This window comes from Rhinolophus hipposideros (genome assembly GCF_964194185.1).
Source record: "Rhinolophus hipposideros genome assembly, chromosome: 9".
In the NCBI taxonomy this organism is placed as follows: Eukaryota; Metazoa; Chordata; class Mammalia; order Chiroptera; family Rhinolophidae; genus Rhinolophus; species Rhinolophus hipposideros.
Genome location: NC_138055.1, coordinates 66,246,985 through 66,259,634, shown reverse-complemented (window position 1 = coordinate 66,259,634; position 12,650 = coordinate 66,246,985). Strand labels below are relative to the sequence as shown.

At 39.9% G+C, this 12,650-nt stretch overlaps 1 protein-coding gene across 1 annotated transcript in view; it reads right to left on the bottom strand.

Annotated features, from left to right (window-relative positions):
- The window catches only part of MYRFL (myelin regulatory factor like), a gene marked incomplete at its 5' end in the record, with an annotated part of 105,358 nt that overhangs the window by 26,607 nt on the left and 66,101 nt on the right, over positions 1-12,650 (bottom strand). The window contains 2 exons of the mRNA XM_081061464.1: positions 5,467-5,576; positions 6,334-6,442. Of these exons, the coding sequence (XP_080917590.1) occupies positions 5,467-5,576; positions 6,334-6,442 (219 nt within the window). The remainder of the gene's footprint in view (positions 1-5,466; positions 5,577-6,333; positions 6,443-12,650) is intronic.

The following is a 12,650-nucleotide window of genomic DNA, read 5'->3' as shown; positions in this document are numbered from 1 at the left end:
TCCCTTATTCATTGATAGTTTATCCATGTCAGCCACTTCCCCTCGACCCCACCTGCTCTCTCAAGTTCCACACTCCCAGTGGTCACCTCTGGACGTTTACATCGGACTGTTCAGCTGATATCTCAAACTCAAAATTAAACTCATCTTTTTCCCCAGACAACCACTTCTCCTTCAGGCATCTTTATGTTAATAGAACCAGTTCTCTTCCTTTCATTGAGATTCAAAATTTCAGGCATTAACATAAATACATTCTTATTGAAAACCCAGGATGTATCAGACACTGTACTAAACAACAGAGGATTGACAAGGCACATTCTCTGACCTCCAGAAACTCACAGTCTACTGGAGGAGACATACCACAGAGAGAAAATGGCAACACACTGATAAATACCCCAGAAGATGTATATTCAGAGGCTTAAGTATGGAAACAGGATTAAGCCAAGCATCATGCAATTTGTTAATTTAACCAATATTCATTGACTTCCTACAATATTCTAAGCCCCGGAGTTAAAGCCACATATCAAGTACTGAAGAGAAAGTTTTGAAAGACACAGAAGATTTTTTGCTCTCGCACAACTAATTAGGGAGATTGGCAAAGAACAAGGAGGCAAATAAACAAGATAATTTCAGTTAGGGACAAAGGTCTCTAGACTGCTGTGAACAAGTTTGCAGTGTGTCTCCTGCTCTGAGGCCCAGCTGAGAGGGCGGACAGGCTCTGCACCAACCCGAGGGTGGACCATTTTCTAATTACTACGAAGACATTATACACCCTCGCAGCGGCCCTGAATCTTACAACGTGAAACCAAGTGGTGTGGAGACTGTTCAGATGAGTTGGTCAGGGAAGGTCTTGTGGCTGAGTTCCAAATGATGAGATCATCGAAAAGGAGGGTGTTTAGTGCAGAGAACACTCAATGGAACAGCTCTAAGGCAGACACAAACCTGGGGAGCATGAGGAACAGAAAAATAAGCTGGAGGTTAGAGGGGCTACCCACAAGATGTCCCTGTGTGTGCAAATGCGTCGTATTCTGAAGGGTCTCAGCTTGTTTGCAAGGTGTTTTGGGGTTGATGTAAATGTTAGAAAATGACTTAGAAAGAGAAGATCCCAGCTAGATTGTGGAGGGTTATCATAGTTTAGTCAATGAAGAGCCAAAAGTGGGAAAGGGAGATTGTATGATTAGAGATTTGTTTTGGTTTGTTTTTAAGAAAGATAAGTCTACTAGCGTCTAGCTAGAAAGTCAGTTAGGTCATTATAATAGGGAGAAAATAGAAAGAATAAAGAAGGGAGATGACATACAAAAGATATTACCAGAGAACAATAAAACGTGGTGTCTAATTGGATACTGTGGATGAGAAAAAGGAAGGTTTGAGAGGCCACCTGTGAGGCGCTCCCTCAGTCACACCTTGTCCTAAGTTCCTCATGGATTGGGAGGTTCTCAAGTTCTGACAGTGTCTTCTTGCACTTGTCTCTCAGTCTCCCAGCTTCCTTTCCATACATGAACTTCCTAGTCTCCAGATATCCTCCCTCCTTCCTCTGAACTGATCTGAGACTTTGTTTATACATCTCCCAATACCTCTCATGTTGTACCCAGCTTAGAGCTTGATTACGTGTGCACTTGTGTTATCTGTAAGTTATCTGTAAGAGAGGAACCAAGTTTTATTTATCTCTGCATGACTCAAATGACAATTCCTGCCTCATTATGGTTGAAGGAAAAATAGAATCAATGAGTAAAAAGTAGCTATATATTAAGTTATAGTAGGGTGGTTTGTAACATGCAGTCTCAGCAAAACACACACAGAGATTAGTCAATAAATAATTATCCATAAGGTGAACTTCATCTTTATGTAGACTTAGTTGTGACTTTGTTTTAGGCAGTTCTTACATTGATTGTGCACATTTTTCTTTTTCTTTTTTCCCCTTCTTCTGCCTTCCCCCGCCCCCACACTCCGGTTCAAGGCATTGTTTCTCAATCTAGCTGTGTAGGATACAGTTCCCTGACCTATGCTGGCATTAGGAGCCTTGTGCTTCCCCCTGGCTGAGGGAGTTGGTCACCAGTCAGCAGTAGGCTGCTCACGGCAGCTCTCGCGGTCTGCCAATCACTCACGCTGGCTACCGGCTGCTCCTGGCAGCACACGGTAGCCCATGCTGACCTCCAGCTACTCACGGCAGCCTAGCTCCAGGGAGAGCCATTGTTCACAATCTTAGCTGTAGAGGGCACAGGTCACTGGTCCATGTGGGAATCGAACTGGTGACCTCAGCGTCAGGAGTACAGTGTTCCAACCACCTGAGCCACCAGGCCGGCCCATGTACATTTTTTTTATACCAACCACACCTAATAATAATGCTCAAGAAATGTAACTACCTGCTTCTAAATAATCACAGAAACAAATAAAGTTGTCAGGTAAGAAGATAGATGGACAAGCCAGAAAGCCCCCAGTGGTCACATGCAGGTTAGACAACGGTGTCTAACTCCTGTGGCCTCCTTACTCCAGTATCAGTGCTGAGCCCTCTCATTCCACCTCCTATTATTGAGATTTCACAACCCATGAGGAACTTTTGAGAAGCAAATAACCCCAAATTACAAGAGAAGTTTATTTTGCAAGGTCACCTCTTCTGTAAGAAGAGAAAGAAAAGCTGCTTATGCCAACACTGACTGACATCACTAATCTCCAACTTTGGTTGGTTGCATGGACAGTCTGGAAAGTCAGTCATTCTTCTTCCTATTGTGGCATAAAGTTGCAAAGCACATGAGAAAATGATATAGCAATCATGGAGCACAACATTTCAACATTTTTACGTGCATTTCTAGTTTGCATTTTAGCTTCAATGAAAAAAAGGGGGGAGTGACATTTGGTGGAAGCGAAATGGAGTGAAGAGTGGAGAGACTGTGTCTTAATCTGATCTCCACCAGTTACCACAGCACATGAAGCCCAGGAAGTCCTAGCGAAGTTCCTGAATGCCAGCAGCCCTGGATGTGGCCATGAAAGACACCACGCTGCCCATACAAATGGGTGCGAAGCCAGGAAAGCAAGAGGCTCTCTGTACATCTTGCTTTATTTGATAATTAACAAAGAGCATGGGAAAACAGGAGCCGAGTTCCCTGTGTTCTTAATGAGAAAGAATAAAGAAGACATTCTGTGAAGTCCTTATACAGAATGTAGAGGAGGGAGATTCCACAGCATGGAGAATTCAACCAGCAATTGAAGTCTATCCTCAGAAGGGAGCCTAAGAAGAAAGCCAGGATTCAGGGTGAAGATAGTCATCTGCTCTTGGTGTTATGGATTCTATAAACGACAATGGCCTTAGTGATGTCTCCGGAGATCACTATAAGATCCTGTTACCAAGAGAATCACAACTTTTCCACTCTGGACTCCTGCCGGTTACTTATTTATACACTGAATGCTGCCTTGGTATGTTATGCTCCTCAGGTGACAAATGAGCCTGGCTTTCTGGAACAGGAATACCAGCCCCTCCTTTCCCAGTGCTCAGTGTTGCCTTCCTAGGAAAGAACTTGGGCTGTAGCCTCTCCTGGGAAAGGTGGTGAGTAGCCTTTGGAAGTCCTGTTGCTAAGAATCCCAACTCTCCACATTTATCTCAACTGGGAATGGGAACATACTGGGCCAGGGGGAGAACTAATTATTTTGCTGAAAAGTGAGAGTCATAAGGCCCTGGGCAGACATTACCTACAAAGAAAAGAGAAATCTCTTTCCTGAGTGCTCTAGGGGAGGGCCAGAAGAGATATCGCTGCTACCAGAGGTGGAATCCCGAGTTTCCACCTGGGCAGCCCAGTGACACACTCCCTAGGCCGTATCCCGAGACTGACAGCTGTGCCTACACACTTTTCTCTCACACCAGGAAGCTTGTGAGAGTGACTATTATACAAATACCTCTGAATATATTCTGTATTTGAAGTATATAGAAAATATGTTATGTTTTAAGTAAATCATTGGATTTACTTTATTATGTACTTTATTATGTACTTTATTATGAAAATTTATTATGAAAAATAAATTTCAAGTGAAATGATAGCCTATGTGTGAGGGAGAGACCAAAGAATTTCTTCTGGGGAGCAGGAGGAAGTACCTGGACTTCTGCCACTCAGCCCTTCCAGCCCAGGGCTGAGCAGGCCCTCTGATCCTGTTATCTAAGTATTTGTTGTCCATGTGCGTGTAGGTAGAAGACTGCAGAAGGGTCTAATATGAAAATGCACCCCTCACCTTGCTATTCCACGTATGGCTTACTGATCAGAGGAAGTGGCAAAATTGACATCACCTGGAGCAGGGGTTCCAAACTGCGGCCGCGGGCCAACTGCGGTCCACAATCCATTTTTAATTGGTCGCAGCAAATTCCAAAAATATATTTAGTTTACTTAAATAAACCTGGTGAGTCAATACGTACTTCACCTCGAGTGAGTGGCCCGGCTGTTTGTGTATTTTACCGACTATGGCCATTGGTGAAAACCATTGATAAAAGTTTGGATACCCCTCACCTGGAGGCTGGTTAGAAATGCAGGACCTCAGATTTCACCCCATTCTGGTTGAATCAGAATTTGCATTTTAATAAGGCTCCCCCCCTACCCCACTGATTCTTTGAAGTTGAACTGGCGCAGATTACAAATTCGTCTCCACTCAAGCATCTCTCCCAGTTACTGTAAACTCCCCATGGCAGTCTTCCCTCCTAGCAGCAAATGTAATAATGCAATGTAAAGCAAATCAGCAGCAGAGTGAATCTGCAAAGCTTGCCAAAGAGGCAGGATTTAACAGAATTAACAGACGTGATCTCGGAGAACTACTCAAATCACACGCAATGCACATAGGTAAGTGAGGAAATGGCAGCCTTAGACCCCTTAACAAGCGAAGAAGAGCTCATCCACAAAGACGGTGACATTGCTCCAAAAAGAAAATGATTTGAATATCAAAGAATTAAGACAGGTCCTTGGGGAAAATGAGGAGGCTCATGAGTATATTTGCAAAAATGATCCACTTTATGACTGAAGACTGTACTGTGAAAGTCAAACATACAAAAAACTATGCTCCAAAGGGAAAAACCAAACAACACTTCAGTCTTCAATCATTTGAAGGAGGAGCACATTGGTTTAAAGACAACTTAAATGATATCATGTGAGGTAAGTTATACTTTCATATATTTTAGTTCCATTTTTCAAAACAACGTCTAATCAAACTTGTTGTCACTATTTCTCATGATGTTGGGTCCTTGTTTTAAGGGCACTCCTGCTAAGTGGACTTTCCCACGGCCAGTTTCCTTCCAGCAGTAAGACTCGCTGAACTCTAATGCTTATTGTTGCATGCTCCTTTTTCTTGTTCCCTAATGGGACTTCTTTTTGGTGCCTATGACCAGTGTGGGATAACTGCTACTCCACAGCTCAGTTTCCTGGTTGGGTGTTTTAGCACATTGTGATGTCACAGAAGGGGTTATAGGTCTAGTGGCAAGTATCTGATAGTGGTTACCTTGTCGACCATAAGGAAGTTCTCCAACGTCTCTCCATTTTCACAGGTGACATCACCAACCTCTCTTACAGCTCTGGGCAGGATCTCTCGCACCTCCTGGGCAATCATTCCTAGACACAAAACACTCTAACAGGTATAGTCAGGAAAAGACCTTTCTGGAGCAAATCCTCCCAGGCCTACATCAGAATGCAATACAGACAGCCCCAGGGGACATCTTCGAAAAGAGATGCTTAGCCCTTCTCAGCTTTTGCTTTGATGCATTTGAAGCAAAGAGAGAATTGTGAGCCAAGAACCACTATAGGATTAAAGTGGGAGTGTCATTTTCTTTACTTTTCCTTGACTTTGGGCCAAATGTTGGAAGGAGTACATACCTTAAAATTCCTCTACATAGAAGCAAGGGTGGGGCTTTAGCTTGAATTTTTTTCTTTTCCTGCAGGAGGACTTTGTCCCCTAAATGGTCCTTCTTTCTTTAGGATTCCAGAATTGTTATATAAAAACCACTTGCCCCTTCTCTGACCTAGACCCGCCTACCCTGCCATCTCCTCTCTCCATCCCAGGACTGCCCAATGCTGCTCCTCAGACAGTTTGAGCTGCCGTCTGCCCCTCAACCTTCATCCCATGAGCAAGAGAACTCCAGTGAAAAGAAACACTATATTCAAAATACTCCACCAGGTACCTTGGGGTGCAGCAGTGGGGATAGGCTTGAGTAAAGATGACAGACATTTCTTTAACGTTTCCTGTTCTAGTGATTATGGGTTTCACAGAGGATGAGTTAGACCAATAGGATGCTGTCAAATGCCAAACCTGAAGGGTTCCAGGTAAAAAGGGAATTCAAATTTTAATAGTTGACAATGCCAAATTGTGTACCTGTTTGGTGGGCAGTGTTTATTCCCATCGCAGATGCAAATTCAGGTTTGTAGTCATATTCGACAATCCTCATTTGGGCTATTCTTCTCAGCTGCTCATTTGTGTCAACCTAATTTAATTAAAGAAGAACAGATTTCACCTGCTTAGGTATTTGCTATTCAAATCAATGCCCAGAGTGACCCAGAGAAATTAGGAAATGTTGAAAAATAGGATTGTCTTTTCCTCTTGCCCAAACTATTTTAAGGAAAATTTGTATTTTTCTCCTTAGAGAAGCCAGCGTTTCAAGATTCATGTCAGCGTTTCAAGATTCCAGCCACTGACTTGTAAACTGAACCAGAGTTTTCATATCTAAATTCCAGGGCAAAGGCTCCCTCATTCATGGCTCTTGCCTTCCTTCCCTCCTCTGAAAGGTGAAGCCTGCTTCTGAGAACAGAGGTAGCTCACTTTGGAGAGAAACAATTGCTGTTCAGGATTGCAAAATATCATTTCCAAATGAACAAACAAGTATAAACACCAAACAAATACAGGCCAACTTGTATTTATAAGTTGAAAATGCAATGTTTAGTTCAAGAAACTTTGAGGTATGGATATATCCCCTATTGTTGAATTGCTCTTGGACATTTTGCTAGGAAAATGTCTTCAGGTGGTAGATTACAAATCCAGGTTGCCCACCTGCTGGACAACCCAGAGCTTCCCCTCCTGGGATGGCTTCCCCCCAGAGCACCCAGCCAGTGATGGTGTCCTCTGAGCTCATTGTTCTTGGAGGTTGTCACTGCAAATTCCTCAAAAAATTTCACTAGGTCCCAACAAAATAATAACAATAAAGACAACAGTGAATTTTTCCTAAAGCTAAGTATAGTTAATTCAGAGGATTCCCCTTTGAGGAGTTTGATGTTTGTTTGTTTGTTTGTTTTTAAATGCATTAATGGTATAGCAATGTTGATTTCTTTTAATTTATTGAGGTGACAATTGTTAGTAAAATTACATAGATTTCAGGTGTACAATTCTGTATTACATCATCTATAAATCCCATTGTGTGTTCACCACCCAGAGTCAGTTTTCCTTCCATCACCATATATTTGATCCCCCTTACCCTCATCTCCCACCCCCCCAACCCCCTGACCCTCTGGTAACCACTAAACTATTGTCTGTGTCTATGAGTTTTTGTTTCTCATTTGTTTGTCTTGTTCTTTTGTTGTTTTTGGTTTATATATCAGTGAAATCATATGGTTCTCTGCTTTTGCTGTCTGACTTATTTCACTTAGCATTATACTCTCAAGATCCATCCATATTGTCACAAATGTTCCACAAATGATCCATCCATATTGTCACAAATATCATCTTTTCTTACCACCGAATAGTATTCCATTGTGTATATATACCACAACTTCTTTATCCATTCATCTATCGAAGGATACTTTGGTTGTTTCCATGTCTTGGCCACTGTAAACAAAGCTGCAATGAACATTGGAGCACATGTGTCTTTATGGATAAATGTTTTCAGATTTTTTGGGTAGATACCCAGGAGAGGGATTGCTGGATCATATGGTAATTCTATTCGTAAATTTTTGAGGAACCTCCACACTGCCTTCCATAACAGCTGCACCAGTCTGCATTCCCACCAACAGTTTTTGAGGGTTCCTTTTTATCCACAGGCTCTCCAACACTTGTGACTATTTGTCTTGTTGATGATAGCCATTCTGACTGGGGTGAGGTGATATCTCATTGTGGTTTTTATTTGCATTTCTCTGATGATTAGTGATGTTGAGCATTTTTTCATGTGTTTATTAGCCATTTGTATGTCCTCTTTGGAGAAATGTCTCTTCAGGTCCTCTGCCCATTTTTCAATTGGGTTGTTTGTTTTTATGTTGTTGAGTTTCATGAGTTCCTTGTATATTTTGGATATTAGCCCCTTATCAGAGGCACTGTTTGCAAAAATCTTCTCCCATTCAGTTCGTTGCCTCTTTATTTTGTCAATGGTTTCTTTTGCTGTGCAGAAGCTTTTAAGTTTCATATAGTCACATTCATTTATTTTAGCTTTTACTTCCATTGCCTTTGGAGTCAAATTCATAAAATGCTCTTTGAACCCAAGATCCATAAGTTTACTACCTATGTTTTCTTCTATGCAGTTTATTGTGTCAGGTCTTATGCTTAAGTCTTTGATCCATTTTGAATTAATTTTGGTACATGGTGACAGATAGCAGTCTAGTTTCATTCGTTTGCACGTGGCTATCCAATTCTCCCAGCACCTTTTATTGAAGAGGCTGTCTTTCCTCCATTGTATGTTTTTAGATTCTTTGTCAAAAATTATCTGTCCATATTTATGTAGTTTTATTTCTGGGTTATCAATTCTATTCCATTGGTCTGTGTGTCTGTTTTTCTGCCAATATCATGCTGTTTTGATTATTGTAGCTCTGTAGTACAAGCAAAAGTCAGGGAGTGCGATACCTCCAGTATTGTTCTTTTTTCTTAAGATTGCTTTGGCTATTCAGGGTCTTTTGTGGTTCCAAACAAATCTGATGATTTTTTGTTCTATTTCTTTAAAAAATGCCATTGAGATTTTGATGGGGATTGCATTAAATCTGTATATTGCTTTGGGTAATATGGCCATTTTAACTATGTTGACTCTTCCAAGCCATGAGCACGGAATGTCTTTCCATTTCTTTGTGTCTTCCTCAATTTCTTTCAAAAATGTCTTATAGTTTTCAGCATATAGGTCCTTCACATACTTGGTTAAGTTTATTCCTAGGTATTTTATTCTTTTTGCTGCAATTGCAAAAGGAATTGTTTTTTTGTATTTCTTTTTCTGACATTTCATTGTTAGTATATAGGAATGAAATGGACTTTTATACGTTGATTTTGTAGCCAGCAACTTTACTGTATTCGTTGATTGTTTCTAACAGCTTTTTGGTGGAGTCTTTAGGGTTTTCTATATATAGCATCATGTCATCTGCAAAGAGTGATAATTTAACTTCTTCATTCCCAATGTGGATGCCTTTTATTTCTTTCTCTTGCCTGATTGCTCTGGCAAGGACTTCCAACCCTATGTTGAAAAGCAGAGGTGATAGGGGACAGCACTGTCTTGTTCCTGAACGTAGAACAAAGGGGTTCAGTTTTTCACCATTAGTTATGAGATTAGCTGAGGGCTTGTCATATATGGCCTTTATTATGTTAAGGTATTTTCCTTCTATACCTATTTTATTAAGTGTTTTAATCATAAATGGATGTTGTATCTTGTCAAATGCTTTTTCTTCATCAATTGATATAATCATATGATTTTTGTCCTTTCTTTTGTTTATGTGATGTATCACATTGATGGATTTGTGGATGTTGAACCATCCTTGTGCCCCGGGGATGAACCCCATTTGGTCATGGTGAATAATCTTTTTAATGCATTGTTGTATTTGATTTGCTAGAATTTTGTTTAGGATTTTTGCACCTGTGTTCATCAGAGACATTGGTCTGTAGTTTTCTTTTTTTGTGTTGTCCTTACCAGGTTTTGGTATCAGGGTAGTTGGCCTCATAAAATGAGTTAGGGAGTACTGCCTCTTCTTCAATTTTTTGGAAGAGTTTGAGCAGGATTGGTATTAGATCCTCTTTGAAGGTTTGGTAGAATTCACTAGTGAAGCCATCTGGTCCCGGACTTTTGCTTTTGGGAAGGTTTTGGATGACTGATTGAATTTCGTTACTGGTGATCGGTCTGTTTAGATTTTCCAGTTCTTCATGGTTCAGCCTTGGAAGGCTATATGTTTCTAAGAACTTGTCTATTTCTTCTAGGTTATTGAATTTGGTGGCATATAGTCCTGCATAGTATTCTTGCATGATCCTTTGTATTTCTGTGGTGTCCGTGATAACTTCCCCTTTTTCATTTCTGATTTTGTTAATTAGTATCGTCTCTCTTCTTAGTGAGGCTCGCCAAGAGTTTGTAAATTTTGTTAATCTTTTCAAAGAACCAGCTCTTTGTCACATTAATTTTTTCTATTGTCTTTTTGTTCTCTATTTCATTTAGTTCTGCTCTGATTTTTGTTATTTCCTTTCTTCTGCTGACTTTGGGTTTCACTTGTTCTTCTTTTTTCAGTTCTTTAAGGTGTAACATGAGGTTATTTATTTGGGATTTTTCTTGTTTCTTGAGATAGGCCTGTAATTATATAAATTTCCCTCTTAAAACTGCTTTCGCTGCATCCCCAAAATTTTGGTAGGATGTATTTTCATTGTCATTTGTTTCTATGTATCTTTTGATCTCTCCTCTAATTTCTTCTTTGACTCAGTCGTTCTTTAAAAGTATGTTGTTTAATCTCCATGTATTTGTGGTTTTTTTCCTGCTTTCTTTTTGCAGTTGATATCCAGTTTCAAAGCCTTGTGATCAGAGAATATGCTTGGTATGATTTCAATCTTCTTAAATTTGCTGAGGCTGATTTTATGTCCCAATATGTGGTCTATCCTTGAGAATGTTCCATGTACACTCAAAAATAATGTATAGTCTGATGTTTTAGGATGAAGTGCTCTATATATGTCGACTATGTCCATTTCATCTAATGTGTCATTTAGGGCTGCTATTTCGTTATTTATTTTCTGTTTGGATGATTTATCCATAGCTGTCAATGATGTATTTAAATCCCCTAGTATAACTGTGTTTTGGTCAATTTCTCCCTTTAGTTCTGTTAGTAGTTGCCTGGTATACTTTGGTGCTCCCTGATTGGGGGCATAAATATTGATGACTGTTATGTCTTCTTGTTGTATAGTCCCCTTTACCATTATGAAATGTCCATCTTTGTCTCTTGTTATCTTTTTCACCCTGAAGTCTGTTTATCTGATATCATCATGGCTACGCCTGATTTTCTCTGGGTACCATTTGCTTGGAGTGTCAATTTCCACCCTTTCACTTTGAGTCTATGCTTGTCCTTGTAGCTGTGTCTCTTGGAGACATCATATGGTTGGGTTTAGTTTTTTGATCCAATCTGCTACTTACTCTGTGCCTTTTTATTTGTGAGTTCTGTCCATTTACATTTAAGGTGATTATTGATACGTGAGGATTTCCTGTCATTCTATCTTTAGTTTTCTGGTAAGGCTGTGTCTCCATTGTTTCTTTGCCTTTTTGTTGTTGTCTATTATTTCTGTGTGGTGGTCCTCTATGATGTTTCCCTCTGTTTCTTCTTTTATTACAGTATATATTTCAGTTCTGGATTTTTTTTGAGTGGTTACCCTTAAGTTTATATAAAAGAAAGTTTGATATTTAGAGTATTCCAGTTTCTTCAGCACGCTTACTTTCTCTATTCCTATATTCCGGTTCAGGCCTTTACTCTCCCCCTTTTTGTGTTGCCACAAATTGTCCCTGTTGATGGTGGTCGAATAGCCTCCTTTAGTATTTCTTGTAGTGCAGGTCGTGTATTAGAAAATTCCCTCAGCTTCTGTATGTCTGGAAAGGTCTTTATTCCTCCTTCATATCTAAAGGATATCTTTGCTGGATATATTATTCTTGGCTCATAATTTCTCTCTTTCAATAGTTTGAATATTTGGTTCCACTCCCTCCTGACTTGTAGAGTTTCTGCTGAAAAATCTGATGATAATCGAATGGGCTTTCCTTTGTAGGTTTTCTTTTCTTTTCCCTGGCTGCCTTGAGGATTCTTTCTTTGTTGTTGATTTTAGACAGCTTCAATACAATGTGCCTCAGAGAAGGCCTGTTGGGATTGAGGTAATTAGGTGTTCTATTTGCTTATTGGATTCGAGGATCCAGTTCTGTCCACAAGTTTGGGAAGTTCTCATCAACAATTTGTTTGAATATATTCTCTGTTCCCTTCTCTCTTTCTTCTCCTTCTGGTATGCCCATTATTCTTATATTGCTCTTTCTGATGGAGTCAGAAAGTTCTTGTAGAGTTTTTTCGTTTCTTTTAAGTCTCAAGTCTGTTTCTTCTTCCATCTGTGTAATTTCCAGGTTTCTATCTTCGACGTCACCGATTCTTTCCTCCATCTGATCAACTCTACTACCTAAGCTGGTTATTTCATTCTTAATTTCTTCTATTGAGTTCTTAATCTCCAGAAATTCTATTTGGTTCTTTTTTAAAATTTCAATCTCTTTCGTAAAATGCTCATGTTTTTCTTTGGTTGTGTTTTTGAGTTCATTAAACTGCCTTTCTGTGTTTCTTGCATCTCGTTGAGTTTTTTCAGAACTGCAATCTTGAATTTTCTGTCATTTAAGTCACATATTTCCATATCTTTAAGTTCCTTTTCTGGAGACTTTTCACTTTCTTTCTGAGCTGTCTTGTTGCCTTGCTTATTCATGGCAATTACTGATTTACTATTTCTCTTCCTAGACATCT